The 24,767-nt window shown below is 45.2% G+C and overlaps 2 protein-coding genes across 3 annotated transcripts; both read left to right on the top strand.

Annotated features, from left to right (window-relative positions):
* Nucleotides 1-3,588: 3,588 nt before the first annotated feature.
* Nucleotides 3,589-24,575, top strand: LOC120542069 (tubulin beta-4B chain). Of its 2 annotated transcripts, XM_039774202.1 has the most exons (5): nucleotides 3,589-3,746; nucleotides 4,775-4,883; nucleotides 4,974-5,084; nucleotides 6,759-7,810; nucleotides 24,339-24,575. In XM_039774202.1, exons 1-5 carry the CDS (start codon nucleotides 3,690-3,692, stop codon nucleotides 24,345-24,347), a joined length of 1,338 nt encoding a protein of 445 aa, XP_039630136.1. In that variant the 5' UTR covers nucleotides 3,589-3,689; the 3' UTR covers nucleotides 24,348-24,575. The 2 variants fall into 2 exon arrangements, with proteins under 2 accessions (XP_039630136.1, XP_039630135.1); XM_039774201.1 differs by lacking the exon at nucleotides 24,339-24,575 and having other exon boundaries at nucleotides 6,759-7,920.
* On the top strand, nucleotides 15,350-24,575 carry LOC120542070 (tubulin beta-4B chain-like). The gene is made up of 4 exons (XM_039774203.1): nucleotides 15,350-15,566; nucleotides 21,347-21,455; nucleotides 21,542-21,652; nucleotides 23,287-24,575. The coding sequence occupies exons 1-4, from the start codon at nucleotides 15,510-15,512 to the stop codon at nucleotides 24,345-24,347; spliced, it is 1,338 nt and encodes a 445-aa protein (XP_039630137.1). The 5' UTR covers nucleotides 15,350-15,509; the 3' UTR covers nucleotides 24,348-24,575.
* Nucleotides 24,576-24,767: the final 192 nt, after the last annotated feature.

The raw sequence follows: 24,767 nt of genomic DNA, 5'->3' as shown, positions 1-24,767 counted from the left end.
GACCATGTCCATCCCTTCATGACCACCATGTACCCATCCTCTGATGGCTACTTCCAGCAGGATAATGCACCATGTCACAAAGCTCGAATCATTTCAAATTGGTTTCTTGAACATGACAATGAGTTCACTGTACTAAAATGGCCCTCACAGTCACCAGATCTCAACCCAATAGAGCATCTTTGGGATGTGGTGGAACGGGAGCTTCGTGCCCTGGATGTGCATCCCACAAATCTCCATCAACTGCAAGATGCTATCCTATCAATATGGGCCAACATTTCTAAAGAATGCTTTCAGCACCTTGTTGAATTAATGCCACGTAGAATGAAGGCAGTTCTGAAGGCGAAAGGGGGTCAAACACCGTATTAGTATGGTGGTCCTAATAATCCTTTAGGTGAGTGTACATTACAATAGTACAATAGGAATGGTACAAGCTACAGAGCTTGTAATTATTACAAGAACAAGAAAATACAAACACATAACTCCAATTCTTAAATCCTTACACTGGCTCCCGGTTAAGTTTAGGGCAGATTTCAAAATCCTCCTTTTAACATATAAATCATTAAATGGCCGAGGTCCGGCTTACTATCTGAACTTATCATGACTGACAAACCTGACAGCACATTAAGATCTCAAGATGCCGGTCAGCTTAGGATTCCAAGGATTAATAAAACAACAGCAGGAGGTCGAGCTTTAAATTACAGGACCCCTAAACTGTGGACTGGTCTGCCTGCTACTATAAGAGATGCCCCTTCGGTCTTAGCTTTTAAATCTCAACTGAAGACTCACGACTTCAGTTTAGCACACCCTGACTAGAGCTGCTGATTAACTGTACAGACTGCATCTCTGTTATCAGTCATTAGCACTAAAACAGAAGTAACATGATAGTTAGAATTTGTTACTAACCCTCACCTATTCTGTTTCTCATCTCGGTACTCAAATATGGCAGTTGGTGCCACGGCCCACCTGCCAAGTTGTTTTGCCTGCCTAAGGTAAAGTCATCCTGATGGAGGATTGCAGGAATCGTCGGGTAGAGGGGTCCTGTCATTGGATTAGAGCTATTTCAGCTGTGGAATGGCCAAACGGGGGAGGCAGCTTGATAGATGAGGTCTCCAGGACTAAAAAAAAAACCCAAATCATATTATGGGATATCATCTACTGTTAAATTCTACTCCGTACTTCTAAAATGTTTATTTTTCTACTGTATTGAGGATTTGTTCTGTTCTGTGTATTGACCCCTTCTTTTGACATCCACTGCACGCCCAATCTACCTGGAATGGAGTCTCTCTTTGAACTGCCTTTGCCGAGGTTTCTTCCATTTTTTCCCTACTGGGTTTTTTTTTGGGAGTTTTTCCTTGTCTCCTCAGAGAGTCAAGGCCGGGGGGCTGTCAAAAGGCAGGGCCTGTTAAAGCCCATTGCAGCACTCCTATTGTATTGTATTGTACAGAGCAAAATGTAAAAATACAGTAGATAACAGAATAGTCCTCATGGAGGAGAAGGCTCTACATGTTGTGCTGTCAAGGGCGGTCCGTGTCTGATGTCAGATGTATTGCGGTCTGTAATTACACTCTGTTGTCATGGAGTGGCACCATATCTATCCAGGGATTGTTACTAATGATTACTGGGATAGGCTCCAGCTTCCCCACAACTCTGCTTAGGATAAGCAGGTTTGAAAAATGGATGTTGGCTTGGACATGTGCAGAGGAGAGATGCTGGGTATATTGGGAGAAGAAAGTTAAGGATAGAGCTGCCAGGGAAGAGGAAAAGAGGAAGGCCTAAGAGAAGGTTTATGGATGTGCTGAGAGAGGACATGCAGGTGACGGGGGTACCAAAGCAAGATGACGAGGACAGAAAGATATGAAAGAAGATGGTCCGCAGTGACAACCCTAACAGGAGCAGCCAAAAGAAGAAGAAGAAACATGAATGGATGGCATCCCCACAAAACATTGAACTGGATTAAGCAAACTGGACAGCTGATGGTTGTTGGTATTTAGCAGCACAGCTCAGTTGCATTTGTAATTATTACTATTATTTTTTCAAGTTACCGCAAAAGCTTGCATATTGTCATTAAGGTGTCATTTTGCTTGACTTCTCACTAATTATTACTATTAATTATTTCTTAGGCAGGCACAGTGTGGTGTACTGGGTACGGCTTTGGACTTCAAACACTGAGGTTGTGGGTTCAAATCACACTACTGACCCTGGGCAAATCACTTCACCTTCCTCAGCTTCAACTGGAAAAAGAAATGTTACTAATTGTAAGTCAAATGCTGTAAGTCGCCTTAGATAAAGGCATCAGCCAAATCAAATCTGTGTAAGAAAGGACAAAGCCGACTATACTTCCTTAGAAGGCTGGCGTCCTTCAACATCTGCAATAAGATGCTGAAGATGTTCTATCAAACGGTTGTGGTGAGCACCCTCTTCTATGTGGTGGTGTACTGGGGAGGCAGCATAAAAACAAGAGGGACAAACTGGTGAGGAAGGCAAGCTCTATTGTAGGCAGGAGCTGGACAGTTTAACATCCGTGGCAGAGCGACAAGCACTGAGCAGGCTTCTATCAGTCATGGAGAATCCACTGAACAGGATCATCTCCAGACAGAGGAGCAGCTTCAGAGACAGACTGCCGTCACCTTCCTGCTCCACTGACAGACTGAGGAGACCCCACACTATGCGACTCTTCAATTCCACCCCGGGGGGTATTAAAGTTAATATTATACAAAGTTATTGTCTGTCTGTTATACTTTCATTGTTATCACTTTGTAATATTGTTCTTTACCAGTATGCTGCTGCTGGAGTATGTGAATTTCCCCTTGGGATTAATAAAATATCTATCTATCTAAATCAGGTAATAACATTTCTTGTTACTCCATCTTATCTGTTTAGTATTAACTGAATCATTTCTACAGCCCGACAATAAAACTTGACCGTGATCCTTTCTACTTGCTAAAAACAGGCCCGTCTTCTGTATTACTCGTGTTATGAAATGGCCTTCATTTTGCAAAATGCTGAAGGTGGAGAAAGCCGCAGGTCCTAAAAAGTGTGAAGACAGTCAATGAGTACCAACGTTTGTCAAATTGTGTCCCTGCCTCTAAATAAAATGCACCTCAGGTAGCTCTTATCACCAATGTATGCACGTCAGCGCTGGGATTTGCCTTCATGTACTTGGGATTTGTAAAATACACTTCCATATGCCGCATAGAATCAACAAAACGAATTGGATAAAGAAATACAAAGAAATAAAACTGAATCGCACTCATATTGAGTTTACCTGTACAAACGTTACGGTCAATCAAAGCAGTACTGAGAACTGTACAAGAAATCAGCGGGTCGCGCTAAATAAACGACACGTTCGCAATCCCGGACCTTCGTTCACTGAGGGCACTTTCTACTCGCCAACTCACTCACTCGGCGGGTGCTGACGGCACGGCTTCCGGGGGCGCTCGCTCGCTCACTCGTGGGCGGGAGAATCGCCCGCCAATAGAAAGCATCCGTTTTGTGTCGGGCGCGTAGCCTGCTTTCGATTGACAGTTCAAACAGCGAGTCAGCTTGCAATGAAGGCTGGTCTACTTTAGGGTATAAATAAGCCCTCCTTTCAGTTCACTGCAGTCTAATACGCACTTAGGCGTTGTAAGAGCGAGATATCTTGCTCGATTAATAAAGGTGTAGTTTCGTGGGACCTTTGACAAACAAAAATGAGGGAAATCGTTCATTTACAGGCTGGGCAGTGTGGCAACCAGATCGGAGCTAAGGTCAGTATAGCCTGAGGCACTTTACATTGATGGGGGAGTTTTGAGCGGCGTATGGGACCGCAGTCAACTGACTCCTGAATAAAGACACGCCCGAGTCGAAGGCCGGGAAGTTGGAGATTAAGTACGATAATTCTTTACCGTGTGTTCTTTTTGCTTTAATTTAAATTATTGGATTTGGCTCATCGGAAAGTGCGGTATATTAAAGTATATTGAGCTGGTAGGGTAGTTAGTCCGTCGAGAGTGGTGTGCTCGGGCGCGGCTTAAATGGCGGACGAGAGTAAATCTTTGAAAGACCGCCCTACTCACTTGGGTTGTTTAGTCGGCGGTCCAGTGTGACGATGTAGGTCAAGTAGAATTAAACTAACGCCCCTACAAGGCGAATGAAACGTTGCGGCTCGGTGAGGCGCGCGATCGGCCGCACATTAATGAACGCGCCCTTTGAGTGCCGGAATGCGCCATAGGCCCACGTGGCCGAGGCCCGGCTGGCAGGGTGGAGTATCGGCCATTGCGCCACTTGAGATTCCTTTTGGGAATCGTAGGTCTGACTTCCGGAATTAGAACAGCTTACTATTTTTGAAGAGTCTTATCAGCGCTTTGTTCTGCGGACTTGTTTCCGTAATAGTCGCTTCATAACACAGCAAGTATCTGGCGCTGGACTGTGGCGGGTAAAGCTTTTATATGTGCGTTTTGGGGGTGTGGGTTTTAAGATCGTTTTTTCGCTTCCTTCCGTGTTCTTGGTCCCTCCGATTTTTTTTTTTGCAGCCCCTTCACACCTTTATAGAGGATGCGATGTGGCGTAGTGCTTAAGGCTTTTAACGCTAAATCCTTAAAGGTTGTGGATTCAAGTTCCGCGGCGGTCCGTGTAAGCAGCAGAAGTCGCGTCACCTGCCTGTGCTCAATTTGATAAATTCGGACAAAAACGAACTAAGTTTTGCAATTCGTCTTGGATAAAGATGTCGGCTAATTATATTGTGTATAGTTGCTGCTGCTTTCGAACAGTAATGACGCGGTCATATTTTTGTCTTTAGTTCTGGGAAGTAATCAGTGACGAACATGGCATCGACCCCACTGGAACATATCATGGGGACAGCGATCTCCAGTTGGAGAGAATCAACGTGTATTACAATGAAGCCACAGGTGAGGTGTACTGACTTGTATAAACCCGTTGTATAATCGTTGTGCCAACTATACAGCCATCCTGAGGTTTTTCTGTAACCTGTCATTTAGGTGGCAAGTACGTACCTCGAGCTGTTCTGGTGGACTTGGAGCCTGGCACAATGGACTCTGTACGGTCTGGACCATTTGGGCAGATCTTCAGGCCTGATAACTTCGTATTTGGTAAGTAGACTTAAGGGTTTAGTATTAATAGTAATAAGTTGTCATAAACTAAATCAAATACAAGATCAGGAAAGGTAAGGCTGTGTACTTTTCCCAGCTGAATTATGATTAAGTCATTTAGTAATGCTGGTGATTTACATTCACTGGCATAACTTGGAATGATTACACTTTGGGGTGTGTCACTGCACAAAAATTTGAAATTCAAGCAGCTGCTCTCTGCTACCAGTGAGGAATGAGACACCACCCAAAATATTGTTCCTCTACTAATAGAAAAATTGGTTTATGTAGTTCTTTTGATGTGAATTTTGCAAACTACTTTTATAAATGTTGGCCTGGCTTACTCAAATGAGTAAAAATGACATTAAATGGTTTAACATCAGAATTGGTAAAGTAGTGATTTTAATGCCGATCAAAAAAAATCAAATGAAGCCTCCTATTTATCGTGTAGGCTTTTTGTGGGACTGAGTGGAAATTTCTTAATGCCCCCTCAGAGTAGGAGCTGCATTTTAATCTGGGCAAAGAATCACAAATTAAAGTTGTGATGCAGTGCGGACTGTTCTCCTCTGCTAATAAACCTGTTCAGCCAGAAATGTCACCTTGTGATGAATCCCCCAAGTGTTGCCATATACTTGGTGTTTAATCTGTTAAAGTGATTATAGTATTTTTCATAACGGCCGGCTGAAACCTTTTTAAGAAATGTTAACCAGATTTATTTGAATGCAGTGGAACAAAGGTGAGGTGTCACTTGTGAATAGTCAAACCTTGTAGTACGCATATTGAAGCATTTGGATCAAATCAGTAAAGTAGTCCTTTGGCAGCTGGCCATAGATTTTAACTGTATGGCCACACTTTGCCAAATACAATAGCATTCAGTTTTTAAGTTGTCTGTTTTGACTTGAACCTATACTATAATCTTAGTATGCTTTTTTTTTTTAAACCTACTAAATGTTTTAGGATTCTCAAAAGGAGCACATAACTAGATCAGTAATCTTCCAGCTCACTAAGATTCACTGTACCACATAGCTTCTTTAAAATAAGACCTGGCTGTAAAGGTTTTCAGTACACTTTACATGATCAGCATGCCTGTATAGTACTTCACTGTTTCGATTTAATAACTATGGGGAAATGCCATAATTTTACAATTGGGTTCTTGTCAGTTTTCCTAATGTCCTTTATGATCAGCATCAGAGCAGTAAATTACTGACATGTTTAGGTGACTTGGTTCCTAGGGTGCAAAGCCTACTGATCCTTGTGTCCAAATTAACTTTAATTTGTTCCTGGGCCTGGATCTTTTGCTTCTGTCACTGCGTAAGGTTAAGAGTTTTGACCTGTGGCTTTCCTCAAAATATGTAATCGGTAAACGTGTTGACTAAATTAGTGACCAGAGTGCTTTGTCAACTGTAGGAGCATTCCACAGTTAATGTTTGACCTACTCTTGTAGTGAGGCCTAGGTGGTTAATGGCCGTTTTTAATTTAGAGATTTTTTGCATTATCTCTAAAATGGAAGGGTTTCAGTCTGTGCAATGAAAAGGTGACATGCATAGTAATCTATGCAGCATTTGAAGATTTTTGCTTTAGTATCAGCAGGCTCAATTGTTTCAAAGCCTGGGTAAAGGATTTAGGTTTCAGCTTCACTATTTGTTACTCAAACTTTGTTTTTCCCCCCACCCACAGGTCAGAGTGGTGCTGGTAACAACTGGGCCAAAGGTCACTACACAGAGGGTGCTGAGCTGGTGGACTCGGTTCTTGATGTGGTCAGAAAGGAGGCAGAGAGCTGTGATTGTCTACAGGGATTTCAGCTCACTCACTCCCTGGGTGGGGGCACTGGCTCTGGCATGGGTACCCTACTGATCAGCAAGATTCGAGAAGAGTACCCTGACCGTATCATGAACACATTCAGCGTTGTCCCCTCGCCCAAAGTTTCGGACACTGTTGTGGAGCCTTACAATGCCACACTGTCTGTACATCAGCTGGTGGAGAATACAGACGAGACGTACTGCATTGACAATGAGGCTCTCTATGACATCTGTTTCCGCACACTTAAACTGACCACACCCACTTATGGGGACCTCAACCACCTGGTCTCTGCCACCATGAGTGGGGTCACAACATGTCTGCGCTTCCCTGGCCAGCTGAATGCCGATCTGCGCAAACTGGCAGTCAACATGGTGCCTTTCCCCCGTCTGCACTTTTTCATGCCTGGCTTCGCCCCACTCACCAGCAGAGGAAGCCAGCAGTACCGTGCTCTTACAGTTCCCGAGCTCACCCAGCAGATGTTTGATGCCAAGAACATGATGGCAGCATGCGATCCTCGTCATGGACGTTACCTGACGGTGGCAGCTGTGTTCCGTGGCCGCATGTCCATGAAGGAGGTGGATGAGCAGATGCTGAATGTGCAGAACAAGAACAGCAGCTACTTTGTGGAGTGGATCCCCAACAACGTGAAGACCGCAGTCTGTGACATTCCACCGAGAGGACTGAAGATGGCAGCTACGTTTATTGGTAACAGCACTGCCATCCAGGAGCTGTTCAAGCGCATCTCTGAGCAGTTCACGGCCATGTTCAGGCGCAAGGCCTTCTTGCATTGGTACACCGGAGAAGGAATGGATGAGATGGAGTTCACAGAAGCAGAAAGCAACATGAATGACCTGGTGTCAGAGTACCAGCAGTACCAGGACGCCACAGCAGAAGAGGAAGGAGAGTTTGAGGAAGAGGGAGAGGAGGAGATTGCTTAATGTGGTCACCATTAATGACTTTCTGTTAAACTGTTTACTTTATCTTCAGTGTGTTCTGTGTATGTGGGCTGCACTAAAAATAAAGTTTATATTGCATTAAATGTGGCCTCTGTGTCAAATTGGAAGGGACCTCATTAGACAGGCCCATGTTCCATTTGTGTTTAGGTGGGTATGTGGTGGTTGCTGGGAGACAAGCCTGTGTAGTGGTGATTGTATGGAGTGCCTCCTGTGTTTCTTGGCTTTCCCTGGGGCTGCGGTGCTCAAGTAGCATTACAGGTGTGGCTTTGTGGCCGCTTTGGGTGTTTGCCTTTTGTGTTGGAGATGTTTGCAGTCCCCAAGGAGATGCTGATACGCTCTTCTGACAAATGGTTTCCAGGAGGCTAATGAGTTTTCTACCCTTTCAGAGTAACGATTGTATTACACTCCAATGGCAGCACAATTTAGCTCTTGGAACTATTGTGCAAAAGCCGCTCCTGTTACTTGGTATGAGGACAATAGTCATCCAAATAAAAGGTGAACCTCTGATCCTATGATCTGGTGCCAACCTAAAGGTTTTTAATTAGTCCAATGATTTATGTATCCTGTGACGACTTCTGATGCAGTTTGCTGGTGTAGTAGGGGTGAATAGCCAGGTGACTAAAGGGGGTGGTTTTTTAATATGCCGAAAATCCACACATTTACATTTCATACAGTAAGTGTCCCAGAAATGAGGACTTGTGGACTGGCACACTTTCCGTGAAGTATTCCTGCTGTTAATGAGTGGAGGTAAGTGAACTTGATGTGGTGGCTGGAGTGTAGAGTTGCTGGGACTAAATATCCCTTTACTGAAGTTTATTCCCACCCAGTCAGGACTCCTTGGTGGTTTCTACAATTACAGGTACATCTATATTGAAATGTCCATTAATTTCAATTCAAAAAGTGGACCTCCTTTGATTTCCTTACACACTGCGTGATATTTCAAGTTTTTATTTTGGTCTACAGGTAAACTCAAAATCAGCTTCTTGGAAAATGAGAATATTGTGAACAAGTTCCATATTGTAGACTCCTGGTATCCCACTGCACTTGGCTAATGAACCGAAAATGCATGCATAGGGGTCCTGAGCCTTGAAATGAGGTCTCCACACACAATCAGACTGATGGTCATTGAGACTCTCCACTAGACGCTGGCTGTTCAGAGTGCTGTGTCCAGGCACATTAATGGAGAATCGAGTGGGAGGAAAAAGGGGGCACAAGCAACAGGGACAAGTGCAGCTGTGAGGGGATTGACAGAGTGGACTGTGGCTGGAGTTGGTGCTTCAAGAGCCACCACACAGACAGATGTGCGTATCGGGGACGTGGGCTACAACTGTGTCAGCCCTCCTTATGTCAACCAGAGACCACCTCAGAAGTGTCTTACTTGGGCTTACTGGACTGTTGCTCGGTGGTCCAAAGTCCTCTTCAGATGAAAGTCAATTTTGTGTTTCATTTGGACATCAAGAGTCTGGAGGAAGAATGAAGAGGCACAGAAGCCAAGTGGTTTGAGGTCCGCTGTGATGATTTGGGGAGCCACGTCACCTGCTGGTGTTGCACTCCTGTGTTTTATTTATCAAGTTCAAAGTTAGTGCAGCCAGACGTCTACCAGGACATTTCAGAGCACTTTATGGAGATGCTGATTTCATTTCGCAGCAGGACTTGGCACCTGCCCACACTACCACAAGTGCCATTACCTGGTTAATGACCATGGTGTGTATCACTGTGCTTGATTGGCCAGCAGACTTGCCTAAACCCCACCATAGAGAATTGATGATGAAGATGAGACAGCAGAGCAGACGAGCTGAAGCATCCTGGGCTTCCATAACACCTGAGCAGTGCCACAGGCTGGTCACCTCCATGCCACGCCGCATTGATGCAGTCATTCATGCCAAAGGAGCCCCGACCGAGTATTGAGTGCCTACATGGACAGACTGTTCAGCAGGCCGGCATTTCTGTATTAAAAATCCTTTTTTATTGGTCTTTTGTAATTCTAATTTTCTGAGATACTGAATTTTGAGTTTCATTATCTGTAGGCCACAATCAGCAAAATGAAACAAAAACGCTTTAAACGTCTCACTCTGTGTGTAATGAATCAATAGAATAATAAAGGAGTTTCACTTTTTGAATTGAATTACTGAAATAAATGAACTTTTTGCTGATATTCTAATTTATTGAGCCGCACCAGTAGAGCACTCGGTGTTTTATGGAGAGGAGGATCCTGTTAGTTCTACAAATCGCTGCTTCAGTACAGGAGCTGAGGCCATAACTGTCACCCTTCTAGTTTAGTGCCCAGTCTATCTACACCCCATAATGACATTTTTACTTGTATGTCTTGTGAGTAGTGGACTTCAGGAATACAACCCAAGTACTGTAGATGATTGCTCTTGTGTGTTTCTATGACTGCGTATGCTGCAGTTCTTGGGTCTCTGGATGGCAGCGTTTTATATATGTGGTGGCATACGTGGCATGGGTCCGTAAGGCTTTCACTAATCCTGTTCAACTGCACGTGTCCTGAACAGATGGCTGCTGGGTGCTAGTGGTGATCTGTGCCACCTTCATCACCCTCTTGAACTGAGCCGGTGCTGTGCCAGGATGGACTCCACCGTGCTCCTCTATCTGCCTGTTTATGGTGGCCTGTTGGTTCGACATGTGACGGAGTTTCAATTTGTTACCATGACGATGTGATGTTTGTGTGAACATCAAATGAAGCTCAGACTCCACCACTTGCTCTAAGGCAGTGGAGACCTTTGAGCCACCTTGTGGACAGCAGCAGTGTGTTACGCCGAGTTCCCTTTTGTCAGCGATGGTCACGCCAAGACATGTAAGGCTGCAGGTGGCAGTGTGGTCAGCGTACTGAGGTCACCTTTGTGCAGCACTTCTAATGTTGGCACTCCGTTAACTAGGAGGACAGGACTGACCTGGACAGCTGGCATTTTATGAGTTCCTAGGTTCTTTTCAAGTGTGGCCGTCTTGGCTCTGTCGCTGCCAGTGGTCAGTAGATGTCCTCATACTTGTGTCTGAAATCTTTCAATTCTTCTCTATGGGGAGTTTGTTTTTAGAATTTTCGGGTTTACAAAATGGACCTTCAGCTCCCCAACACTGAGCTTGAATGTGGATGGATGCTAATACACCTTGTTGGGACCAGCAGAGATTGGCACACGATGGCAGTAACCCTTCAGTTGGCTCAATGAAGTTTTTGTTACTGACTGGGTGCTGTTAAGTCAAACTTTTTGCGCTGCCATCCCCATTTTTTTTAAAGTGTGATGCGTCCCTTTTGAGCTTCTTGACTGACACCTGCATGCAATGCAGCACCATCTAAGGTGGCAACATGAAGACCACCGAGAACAAACTCACAGAAACCACACAAATTGGTGGGTGCCACATAATGCTTGGACTTTTTCTGTGCCATCTGGCCCTGCGTTTGCCCCATTGGTAATCTGTGGGTGGTCTTGGCGAGCCCTTAGTTGAACATGCCCATCCCAGTTGTGGCAAAGACAACTGGGTACTGAACAAATGGCATTCTGTACATTAGAATGACACCCAGCTTTATGTCTTGCAGTCTTGCCCACCACCTTTCTTGCAGATTACCCTGAAATCTCAGGTTTGCTTGATCGTCCGGAGATTATGGTTTGTCATAAAGGGGAGTCCCGGACCCCCCAGACAGTCACGCCCCCTCCCCAAATCATTATTTTCAGAATACCTTGGTCAGGTTTGTTCCTCCATCCATTAACACCGTTGCTTTTCCTCTCCCGCCACTTCTGAGTTTTGTCCTCCTCCTTATTTCATTTGGGGAGTCCGAGGCAGGTAAGGTGGTCCTTTTTTTACACAGGACCCCCGGCTCACGTCTGGTGCTGGGACATTTCTTGCAGCCCTTCCACGCCCCCACAGATCCCAGCAGGGCTGACCAATGGGACTAAAGTGCCCACTGTGGGTGTGTAGAGGGGACCACCGGCCTGTCCAGAAATGCTGCCACCTGGCGTATCGGGGGCACATGTCATCTTGGAGGGCTGTCTCCCCCAATCCATCCATCACACCAGCCACCAGGCTGACATCCCATGCCCTGCTTCTGTCTCAGACGATCCAGGTAAGGTAAACTAATGGGGGTCCATCCCGGCCCATTCAGGACAAACACTAAGAAGTGCAGAGTCCCATAAAGAAACCTACAGACGCAGGACGGTCCTCACATTTCATTGTACAACACAAATTAACATAAGAAAAATGACGGGCAGGTGAAGGGATCACTTGTAATACAAAGATCATGACAGCCTCCTCCATTACAGTTTTCATGATCCAAATGAAGTTTGGGGTGCCACGCGGGTTACTGCTTCTTCCGCGCCAGCTGTGGATTTTAAATTTAGAATTGAACTTCAGTGCCAGGCAATGGGATTACTGGGAGTCCCTCTTGATGTTCCATTCATACAAATGACAAACGTAGGTGCAATGCACAGCGGGGCTTACCTTGCACAACGCAATCCCAACATTAACTACGCCAATGGCCTTAATGGGGGCGAGCTCTGGGATGGACTGGTGCCTAATGCTGTGTAACTGGATTAGAAGACTGGAAGGTATAGTGCACCTCAATAACAGGACAGACGTCTGCATCTGTGTCTCCGTCTGGTTGCAGTGTCTCTGTCATTCTAACAGGTGACGCATCACAAACGTGTGCGCTAATAAGATGCATTGCAGGTGTCACAAACATTAGTGCTACTGCATTTTATTACTGCTAATGTTCATGATGTGCCATCTGTTGGACTGGCACTTGATGTGCATTTTATTTCTACAAACTACATTCCAACCGATGGTGCATTGCAGACATTAGAGCTGAATGTCTCAAAATACCAAAACAGTCCTTAGAAGCTGTCGCTTGAGACTGAAAGCCACCCAGATGGAGACGGAACCTGAGGTGGTCGGCACCATCTAGAGCCCCTCTTTGATAATCATTCGCTTTGTCAACTGGTCACATGTGAAACTTTGTGATTGAACATTGAATTTGATTTCAGAAGCCTGTGAGGAAACTCGCCATTCGCACTCGGCCGCTCTGCACTCCTGAAGCAGTTGGTGTTTTTCCCCTCACATATTAATGCCAGTCAAGCTCACGTGAGAATGGGCACCACATGGTCCAGTGTCTGTGGACGCTCCTCCAAACGACTGAGTTCAGGAGTTTCATTCAAGTCAAGAGCACCGCCACGCAGTCTCCATGGTCGACCTGAAGAGCTCGGTGACCTTAGACGTGGCTGGTGTCACCCATTGCAGGGCTGCACTTGGGTCCTAATCTGGGATCCTGATGTGGTTTGTCATGTGGTGGCATGCTCCTCACCTCTCTCTCTCTCTGCCACAGGTCTGCTCTGCTTAGGTCCCCTTTGGTCAAGTGCCATTGGTGTTATTGTGACGTGGAAGGAGCAACAGCAGCTCAGCCAACACAAACTCACTGAGAGGGCTGGAGTGAGTGACATGGCCTCTGGCCTCCCTGTGGTGTCACTCACAGCCAAGTCCCAAACTGCCACAGGATGCAACAGCAGCACAAGAACCGGGCATCAGGAGCTTCATGAGACAGGTGGCTGTGGCTGGGCCTAAGATCACTGCATGCAATGCCAAGCACTGGCTGGAGTCATGCCCACCACCCGCCATTGGACTCGTACGTGTCACTGTCTGGCCGTCTGATGGATGAGTCTGGCCTTGGTGGATGCCAATACCTTCTGAACCTGAGTCTAGGCTGGAGCCCCTCGGTTTCAGGTAAGGATCCTGATAATGCTAAAGCATACAGAGACATTTTAGACAAGTGTGTGCGCTTCAATCAGGAGAAGACCTCCTTCTGTCCTAGCAGGTCTGTGCTCCATAAAGTCATGGAGGAACTCAAGCGGCCTGCACAGAGAGCTGACCTCAAGCCTACTAGACACCTTTGGGATGAACAGGAATGCCCACCATCAGTCAGGTCTTCTCGTCCAACAGCAGTACCTGCACTGACAAATGGCTGAATGGGCACAAATGCCCACAGACACACTCCAGGATCTTTGGAAAGACCTAGTAATGGCCGTGGGTTTGGATCAGGGCATCCAGCGAGGTGTGAGGGTGAGGTGTCCGCACGCCAGAGGCAGTCCTAGACAGTCCATGTTAGTGGCGTGGTGACTTCATGTTGTTGCTGCTACAGTTTCTTAAATAGCGGGGTGGTCTTCCACTCCATCAGCTGACGTGTCACAGAACTTTCTCAGCTAGATTTGTAATAACAGAATATGAAGGAATCAGAACTTGTGGACCAGAGACACCAACTGTCAGATTTGCTTTCAAACAGGACAATGGCGCTGGGTTCTCTGACCGTAAGGACTGAAGGTGAAGTGCAGGACAGGAATTTAGGGAAATGTAACAAGACATATGAGCCTTAAGCAGAAACATCTCGTCCTCCTGGGATTAATAAAGTGTATCTAATCTAATCTTTCAAATATGGACGCAGCTCTTCTTGTTTATAATGTACGTCATGAAGTAAATCTTTACAATTTTTTATGAACACCTCGAATTAAGGCAGCTTATGCTGAGACTTTTTCCCTCTTTTTCGTACAGTTTTTAAAAGCAGGATACGTGCATTGTTGATTTTTTCACTCATTGCATTGAAGTAAACTGATGCTGCAGAAATTTGGAAACCCTGGGCAAACGCAGCTGCAGTCAGCGCACATTGCTGGGCAGAGGATCGCATTTGCCTTCTTTTGCTGCTTATTTCTGAAGCGACGTCTGCTGGGCATTAAGAGAATGAGAGCGAGAGAGACAATCATAATGTGCGTGTGTCTTATGACGTGACTGAAACCTGCAGGAGCGCCTCACGCACTTCACTCGCCTCCACGGGTCCCCAACTGGGCTTTCAAAGTTTGAACAGTTCTGTGGACTCCAGAATCTGGAGGTCGACGGAGTGCGTGCGCTGTTATTATTTGAACAAATTGCAACGGGCGAGTCAGCACCCAATCGCGGCAAGCGCTGTCATTCAAATTGACCAATGAGCGACAGACACTGCTAAAAGAGCGAGCCAGTGAGTGTGTCGGGGCTGAGTCAGTAGTGTTTGACAGCTCCCTCGGCGAATTAGCATTTAGCTCCGATCAGGCGACGATGAGTTAGCTGATTTAACAGTCGCTTTAATTTTCGCGTGAACAACTTTATGTTTAAGAATTCTTCTTGGCCGTGTTGTACTTGTCGCCACGTGCATTTATCGGTGACATAGTTACGAATGTTTTCCTATTAAATTCCTAGAATTATTGTAAAGCTGATACGCTTTTCCTGATATTGGTGGTCCTGATAAGAAGCACCTAAGACTTTGTTGCCTCGAATTGCTTTGCTTCCCGGTAGTTCTTTTCTCTTTCGCCGTTGATTTAATGTTACTTAAACGCGCTTCTGTTTGTGTTTGAGCGTCGTCGGCTACCTGAGTTTGCGTAACAGATTGAAAAGTAAACAAGCCAATCACCGTGTTCTTCCCGGTCACACTTGTACCTGATTGGTCCTTTCCGCAGCACCTCCCCTTGACACACACACCCTCCCCAGGAGGGCGTAGGCGTACTCTCCCCCAAAAGCCCCACGGATCGGGTTCTTCTGGTGGTACCTGGCAACCGAGTGTTTGAATCGCGGCTGGTCGAGTTTCAGGTCAGGATCGGAGATAGTGAAGTGTCTGCGCCTAAGTGAAATTTTACAGTAAAACAAAATGAGGGAGATTGTGCACTTACAGGCAGGGCAGTGCGGAAACCAGATTGGGGCAAAGGTGAGTATCTGGACGTTTCAGGCCTGCGCGGCTGCTCGTTTTCTGAACCAGTGACTGATGTTATTTATTAGGGGCTATTTATTTGCCCTGCTATTTCCGTAATGCACTTAAAACGCAGAGAAGTAATATACGAAAAGTAGTTTTTGTGCCGTGTCGCACTCTTGTACGGTTTCGAATGGCTTTTCATCGCCGAGGCCGGAGGCGCGCGCTCTTTTGTTGTACGTGCCTAGTGATTCCCCTACACGCTTTTACTCGAGTCGACTCGACATTTCTAAATTAAAACTTGGCTTTGGGGTTTCGAGTTTCCACCGGTAGTGAGGAAATGGCGCGCGCGCGCCCTCATTTCGACAGGGTCTGGCTGCAGCCACTGTGGAGCTCCACAGTAAGCGGAAACACGTGACCTCCACAGTCGGCGGAAACCGCCTTCAAGCATTCACGCATGCGTTAAACAGATTGGGCCGCACCGTTAAGTGTGTGATGACGTAGCCTTTCAATACGCACGTGCACGCAGATCGGGCCGGCAACGGGAATCACGTAGTGACACACACCGCATGCGTTTAATGAAAAAAATATTAAAAACAAAAATATCCACTTTACGGCCCAATCGGAACTGTGCATGATGTACAATTTGACATTACAGTATATTATTCATTTTAGTTCCACATTAGTTGACCAAAATGAAAATATTAATCGCGCAAAATAAACGAAGCAGCCTTTGTGGCGTAACGTTGATGTCAATGTTCAACCGCCGTAAGAGGAAGCTTAGGTGTGCACACCTGATAAGCCCCAATTAGGGCGAAACACATGCGGTGTACTCTTTGTATTATTTGGCAGGTACTGTACTATATATATATTATATAAAGTATGTAGTGTTTTATTTTCCCACTCATGTAAATCATATAAAGTTTCCTTTCCGTTTTGATCTATTGTTGCAACTTCCCTCTTATGAGCAAATTGTGTTTGTTTAAAGATATCTTTAGACATCAGTTATTATTAATAAAACTGCCATTTGTCTTAAGGCATCAGGTTTATAAAACCTAACGTATCCAACCAGTTTTTAAAGAAATGTATGATCCTTTTTCAAAAAAAGAAAAGAACACTGTGTCGCTGACTGTCCCTGTCCTTAGTGCTGTTACTGTCCACTTGTTAAAATTCTTTAATTCGTTCTGAGTTGTGCAATCAGGTCAGATGCCGAAGAAATGAAGAGCATAAAGCCACTGGTTCAAATACTCATTTATTCCAATGGCTATTAATCTTACAAATAAGTTTAACTTTATATCCACAGACTTAAATTAAGGAAATGAGCTATTATCACTTAAACCAATCTATTTGATCAATTTTTTTTACAGTAAGTTGCTTGCTGCTATAGTTCATATTTATAATACATTTGTTCTTAGTGATGTTTTTAATGTTATTTCAAGGCATCTTTGTAAAACACCCTGAGATATGGAGGAATATTTCGGACAAAATTAAATAAATAAATAAATGCGTGAATAAATAAAAGTACTGTGAAATGTGAGCATAAATAAATAAATGTATCATGAAATGATAGCATAAATAAATAAATGTGTCACGAAATATGTTTTTCGTTGCTTATTTATTTATTTCATTTTTCCGTAACATTCCTGCAAACCGTCATGAAATACGGCTTGAAATAAAACTGTCACTTTCACTCGTCAAAGTTGAGAGGATGGGCTCTAACACGCCCTCTAGTTACTGATTGGTGAATCGATAGCACAAGAATGAATTAGAAAAATGCTTACTACTGCCGATGAAATGGATTCTGCCGAAGATATTACGTATTTCAGAGAGAATTGAAGATTTATCGGAAGAAATTACAATGTTGACGGCCCTTTTAGACTCCGATTTAGATTAAACTATTTTTGAAATTATCAAAGAACAGGTGGAACAGACTCGACTACACTCCAGTTCAGGTGACGCAGTTCCTGCTCTGGACGTCCATCCTTTGACATTCCAGCTGAGTTAATAGAACACCTTCTGTTATGCGGTTTAAAAGTACGACAGATTGCAGATCTATATGGTGTATCGGAGAAGACGATCACAAGGCAAATGAGCCAGTTTGATATACGGTAAGCTGCAACGGCTGTATTAGTTTAGGTACTTTGACATGGAATGCCCAAAGCAGCGTCAACTAATATTTTGAACTGAACAACTTTACCACTGATCAGAGCTGTACAGTTGTTTGAAAAAGTAGCTGCGAATATGCACCTGACTTTATACTCGTAAAACAAGGGTCAAATACTCAGTTCAAAATATTAGTTGCAGTTTACCGTATATCAAACTGGCTCATTCGCCTTGTGATCGTCTTCTCCGATACACCATATAGATCTGCAATCTGTCGTACTTTTAAACCGCATAACAGAAGGTGTTCAATTGACTCAGCTGGAATGTCAAAGGATGGACGTCCAGAGCAGGGAACTGCGTCACCTGAACTGGAGTGTAGTCGAGTCCGTTCCACCTGTTCTTTGATAATTTCAAAAATAGTTTCATCCATATCGGAGTCTAAAAGGGCCGCCAACATTGTAATTTCTTCCGATAAATCTTCAATTCTCTCTCTGAAATACGTAATATCTTCGGCAGAATCCATTTCATCGGCAGTAGTAAGCATTTTTCTAATTCATTCTTGTGCTATCGATTCACCAATCAGTAACTAGAGGGCGTGTTAGAGCCCATCCTCTCAACTTTGACGAGTGAAAGTGACAGTTTTATTTCAAGCCGTATTTCATGACGGTTTGCAGGAATGTTACGGACAAAATGAAATAAATAAATAAGCAACGAAAAACATATTTCGTGACACATTTATTTATTTATGCTATCATTTCATGATACATTTATTTATTTATGCTCACATTTCACAGTACTTTTATTTATTTACGCATTTATTTATTTATTTCATTTTGTCCGAAATATTCCTCCATACTCCACAGTGGCCGCAGCCAGACCTCTCTCGTTGCCTGCCCGATCTGCGTGCGCGTGCGTATTGAAAGGCTACGTCATCACACACTTTACGGTGCAGCCCAATCTGTTTAACGCATGCGTGAATGCTTGAAGGCGGTCTCCGCCGACTGTGGAGGTCACGTGTTTCCGCTTACTGTGGAGCTCCACAGTGGCTGCAGCCAGGTGCTCTTGTCATTTCCGGGCGCCCGCCAGTCCGCTCGCGCGCTTATTTTGAATTGCTCAGCGGTCGCTCAACCGCCGCCCGCCCGCCAAGAAGTGTCAAGATGGACGTGTTTGAACTTGTGGGTCTCGTGCCGGGTGCTGGCAGCGTAATTTTTTTATTAGAGCTGCACCCGGCCGCTTGAAGCCGCCTCTTCTCGACTGAACGGTATTGATCTTGTTAAATCCACCTTTTTAGTTGGAAATCTGGATACACGTTAATATTCCTCCGGCATTTATCCTGATAGCCATAGTATACGAATTCGGGGGTTAGTGTGTAATCTGAGTTTCTGTAAAGATTGAATAGCCCTTTCTGCATGATTAAAATATAGTGGCCACAGCATTCCTGTGTTGTTTTAAATGTGCTATATAAATACATTTGACATTGTATCTCCTGCACGTTTAATTTCAGCGAATTTCCGTATTAATGGCTTCTTCAGACACCCGATCGCATTTATTTAGGTGATTATTAAAGTCCCAAGGCGTCTTTTGTGTGCTTTTCGGGGGCAAAGGAAGGGACGGCTGCGTGATAAAGGAGCGGAGTTCCTTTACTTTTCGTGTTTCTGACTCTCCAAGGGTTCACTACCTGCAGTTTGACTTTACAGCGTAACGTTCGGCGCTTTTACCAGCAGGGGGCCCCAGATGGCCGTAAACCGCTGGCGATATTAACGATTTCAGGCGTTTTCATTCAGCATGTTGACTTAGTAAACTGTAAGCGTATATACCACATGGTACAGATTTTTATTTTCTGCCCCTTTTTGTTGAAGCTTTATAGTATCACAAACAGAGCAGCTCATTCTGTGGGGTCTTTAGTGGTTGCTCTGCACCGGTGGTTCCCAAGTTCAGTCATGGAGGCTTTCACCCCAGTAAAGCGTTACTTTTAGTTGGGCTCCTAATTGAACAAACGGTTATTTCCCAGTCTGCGAGTTTTTACAAATTTACACAACTGCATTTCAAGTATTTCTGTATGTTTACGTGGAGGTTCTTTCGTGTTTTTGTTCATTTATTGTAAGATTTTCATCACCCTGTTTTCATTCTAATTTTCCAGGTGCCCTGGCTCTTGTTTCCTGATTACCACACTAGTGGGTCTGATTGTCAGGTGGCTGCAGCCTTTCGCCATCCTGCGTTGTCTGTCCTGGTGTCCGATTTCATTCTTTGTTCACTGCAATTGTCAGAATGCAGTTAAACAAGCTCAACGGGTGAATTTAATACGACCAAAGAAAAGTGCCATTGCACAAATTCACACGTTTATGATAAAGATAAACCTCCCACTACTGTGCTTTTTTTATTTAAAAATTCAGAATTGGAGGAGAACGAGTACGACTTGCTTATTAAACAATGCGATCAACGGACTGATCGTGAAATGCTGACATTAAAACCTTCAGCCATGGTGGTCCTTCTGGACTGAACTTGGGAACCTCTGCTCAAGGCCCAGTTATGTCCGTGTGCTTCTTTCACCCAATTCCACGGTTGATCTCATTGTTTATCTGCTCTTTTTCTTGTGTTTTTTCATATTCGGTAAAGCGCAGTAGTTTTAATATTTACATTTATAAGAAATGTTTGCTGTGTTTTACAGTGTTTTACACTGTTTTGTTTCTTCTTAATTCACTTTTTCTTTGAAATTCTCTTAATCATATTTCAGTCGGGGTGGCACAGTGGGTAGTGCTGCTGGTTTGCAGTTAGGAGACCCGTCAGGGTTTGCTTCCTGGGTCCTCCCTGTGTGGAGTTTGCATGTTCTCCCTGTGTCTGCGTTGGTTTCCTCCCACAGTCCAACGACATGCAGGTTAGGTGCATTGGCGATCCTAAATTGTCCCTAATGTGTGCTTGGTGTGTGTGCCCTGTGGTGGGCTGGTGCCCCGCCAGGGTTTGTTTCCTGCCTTGCGCCCTGTGTTGACTGGGATTGGCTCCAGCAGACCCCCGTGACCCTGTAGTTAGGATATAGCAGGTTGGATGATGGATTTCAGTCATGACTAACTGAACAGACACAAGTGCAAACAACACAGATTGCTAATAGGCAGCTACTCGACTGTCTTTATTCGTACATAACTAAGATGTTCTAAACAGTCACATTAATTAAAAAGAATTAGTGATCTAACACAACTTGTAGCTTTATTCTGTAGATATGTAGCACATCCATTTTTTGTAATTTCTGGATTGATTACAAAGAAGAAAAAAAAAAAACTGACTTTGCAGCTTGCTTAATTATTTTTTGGAGACCAGTTCATAGAAAACACTGCTTGAGATGAAAACCTGCAGCCTCGGCGTCCCCCCAGGATGGCACTTGTGATCCACCATTTTAGACATTCATCAGCTTAAGTGCAGTCTGCCGAACGAGAGTTGTGGGCGTCATCGTCCGTCAGCCTTTGGTTGAGGGATTAACTGGGAGAATTATTCTAATTAGGTTGACAATTTAAGATGATATTTGTGGATTTAGCAGTGAATCTTTCAAGCGGTTTGTTTTAAATGGTTTTCAAAGGAGTTTCCATGAGCCACATTTTCGTATTGGGGTTCTGCTCAAATGCGTGTTTAGTTCGTCCATTAGGACACTTTCTGCCAACACCAGTGAGGTGGTTGTATGTACTGAGAGTCTTCTTTCTTTGCAGTTTTGGGAAGTCATCAGTGACGAGCATGGCATTGATCCAACGGGCACATACCATGGGGACAGCGATCTTCAGCTCGAGCGGATCAATGTTTACTACAATGAGGCCACAGGTATAAATAAGGGAGTCAGATGTGTGGGTTTTGATTTGTTTTTGGCTTTGCCTTCGTTTATCAAACGGATACTTTCTTTGTTTTAGGTGGCAAATATGTACCTCGTGCAGTCCTGGTGGACTTGGAGCCTGGCACCATGGACTCTGTGAGGTCTGGGCCCTTTGGCCAAATCTTCCGACCTGACAACTTTGTGTTTGGTAAGACTGTTTAGGTGTCAGATGTTCATGAAGCTTCTTTTCTTGCTCTCGATTGACTTTGCTTGCCCTCTACTCAGCTGCTGTTTACCTGGGGGCACTGCCAGTGTACCCTGTTCTCTGTATTTTCATTATCCTTTCGGTCAAATTGAGAACTAAAGCCCTCTTCTCTGATGCCATCAAAAGTTGGCGGTTAAATGGCTAACCCTGGTGAACCCTAAATATGACATTTAAGTTGTTAAACAGAAATCTGGGTCTGCATTGGCCATAGCTGATGTTGTAATGCTGGTGGGGGTAAAGTTGGTCTTCTGTTGTGATAATTAAAGGGTGCCATTTTGCTGCTTTTAATTTAATATTTTGGTGATCTGATCCAGGTGGTCTGTCATGTGGTGGGTACTGTAATTGTGCTTGCTGCCAACCCTCTGTCAACTATTTGAGTTGCTTCCTCAATAATTTTAAACCTAACTGAAGATGGCATAGATGTGTTGTATTTCACCACCTAGCAGACATTTTAAGTACTTTTTGGGGCCGGGGTGTCAGATTTTCCCATCAAGACCAACCTGAAAAGTCACACAGATTGTCATCTTTGTGTGCCAAATAAGGCTTCGAATGGGTGACGAGACAAGTTGGGGAGCCTGCACTGGTACAGCGCATTGCCACACCATGAAACAGCTTGGGATCCCAGTTGGTGACCCACCACCAAGGCAGACACACAGTCCAGTCCCACCCTCTGGAAATGACCCTCTATTTGCTGTAGCCAAGTGTTACATGGACGTCCCCTTGGCCTGGTCCTGCCACTCGGGCCCTCAACAATGAGGGTCTTGTGAGACGGATCACCCTCGGGTAATCGCGCCTCATGGCCATAGTGCCGTAATTGACGCTCCCTCACACTGCAGGTCACGTGTCTCATTCGGGACTCCGTGAGCAACACAAAGTCAAACCAGTGGCACACAAGGATTCCCCAGAGAGACACACATGGAGTCCAGTCTTCGTCTTGGGTCACTGGATAGCGTCCATGTCTCGCATACAGGGAGTGGCTGGACTCTATAAAGACTTGGACCGCCACTTTCCAGTGACCTCGTGACCCCCCATGCTCTCCCAATCAGTCTACTGGATGACCACCGTATTAAAATGGCTGAAAGTGGACACAGTGTCTGGAGCCCTTTAGATGAATATGATTGCTGTTGTTATTGAGACCTGCACCAGGCCCAGGGTGTGAACGTCGGTGTGTGTTCGTCATTGTCCATCTGCTTATCAACCGATCAGCCACACCAAAATCCTAGTCTCACAGTAATTGAAATTTCTAGAAGGTGATCACAGCAGACCCTCGCAGTTGCAGCATATTGTGAATTTCCCCTTGGGATTAATAAAGTATCTATCTATCTATCTATCAGTAGCCACCGGTTGTAACAAGTGACAGTGGAGCTTAGGGGCTGGATGGCCGTGCGGTGATATTGTGACAGTAAATCCTCTTAAGCTTTGTGTTGACCGACAAGCGATTTTAAATCTCAAGTGCCAACAATGCCGGGTTGGCTCAATACTCTTGCTCATTTCTATACCTTGTGGTGGCACACTGAGCCTAGTAGGCCACTTACTGTATGATGTATGTTTAGTCTCTCCTTTTGTGTCATTCACAGGTCAGAGTGGTGCTGGTAACAACTGGGCCAAAGGTCACTACACAGAGGGTGCTGAGCTGGTGGACTCGGTTCTTGATGTGGTCAGAAAGGAGGCAGAGAGCTGTGATTGTCTACAGGGATTTCAGCTCACTCACTCCCTGGGTGGGGGCACTGGCTCTGGCATGGGTACCTTACTGATCAGCAAGATTCGAGAAGAGTACCCTGACCGTATCATGAACACATTCAGCGTTGTCCCCTCGCCCAAAGTGTCGGACACTGTTGTGGAGCCTTACAATGCCACACTGTCTGTACATCAGCTGGTGGAGAATACAGACGAGACGTACTGCATTGACAATGAGGCTCTCTATGACATCTGTTTCCGCACACTTAAACTGACCACACCCACTTATGGGGACCTCAACCACCTGGTCTCTGTCACCATGAGTGGGGTCACAACATGTCTGCGCTTCCCTGGCCAGCTGAACGCCGATCTGCGCAAACTGGCAGTCAACATGGTGCCCTTCCCTCGTCTGCACTTTTTCATGCCGGGCTTCGCCCCACTCACCAGCAGAGGAAGCCAGCAGTACCGTGCTCTTACAGTTCCCGAGCTCACCCAGCAGATGTTTGATGCCAAGAACATGATGGCAGCATGCGATCCTCGCCATGGACGTTACCTGACGGTGGCAGCTGTGTTCCGTGGCCGCATGTCCATGAAGGAGGTGGATGAGCAGATGCTGAATGTGCAGAACAAGAACAGCAGCTACTTTGTGGAGTGGATCCCCAACAACGTGAAGACCGCAGTCTGTGACATTCCACCGAGAGGACTGAAGATGGCAGCTACGTTTATTGGTAACAGCACTGCCATCCAGGAGCTGTTCAAGCGCATCTCTGAGCAGTTCACGGCCATGTTCAGGCGCAAGGCCTTCTTGCATTGGTACACCGGAGAAGGAATGGATGAGATGGAGTTCACAGAAGCAGAAAGCAACATGAATGACCTGGTGTCAGAGTACCAGCAGTACCAGGACGCCACAGCAGAAGAGGAAGGAGAGTTTGAGGAAGAGGGAGAGGAGGAGGCGGCCTGAGGAGTTTTACCTACCGCTCGTGTGACCTCTTAGTTCAATCAGGGCTTTTACATGTGTGTGTCTTCTGCCTTGAAGGTGTCTGTGTTTACCTGAAAGTCACTGTTTTTGTCTTTTTTTTTCCTTATTTTTGTGTAAAGGGTGCAGTAAAGAATTTATTTTGGTCTGAGCCATTCTTTATACTGGGATCGTGGTGTAAAATATTCTCTTAATAAAGATCTCCAGGTTTGACTTGCACGTCTCCTGTTGTCCGTTTTGTTTCTCGCACACACACTTCTAGACTGTTCTGTGTCCTGAGTGTTGCTATGGAGACCACGATGTGGTGACACTCCTGTCCATCAGCTGCACTGCGTGCTTGAGGAGGTCTGAGCAGCCTGTTGAAGGCACATGGTGACCTTACTGTACTCATCTTGGTCCTGTGAT

Source organism: Polypterus senegalus, chromosome 13 (assembly GCF_016835505.1).
Source record: "Polypterus senegalus isolate Bchr_013 chromosome 13, ASM1683550v1, whole genome shotgun sequence".
In the NCBI taxonomy this organism is placed as follows: domain Eukaryota; kingdom Metazoa; phylum Chordata; class Cladistia; order Polypteriformes; family Polypteridae; genus Polypterus; species Polypterus senegalus.
The sequence above is the reverse complement of the archived record's forward strand: the minus strand, read 5'-3'. Positions and strand labels throughout refer to the sequence as shown.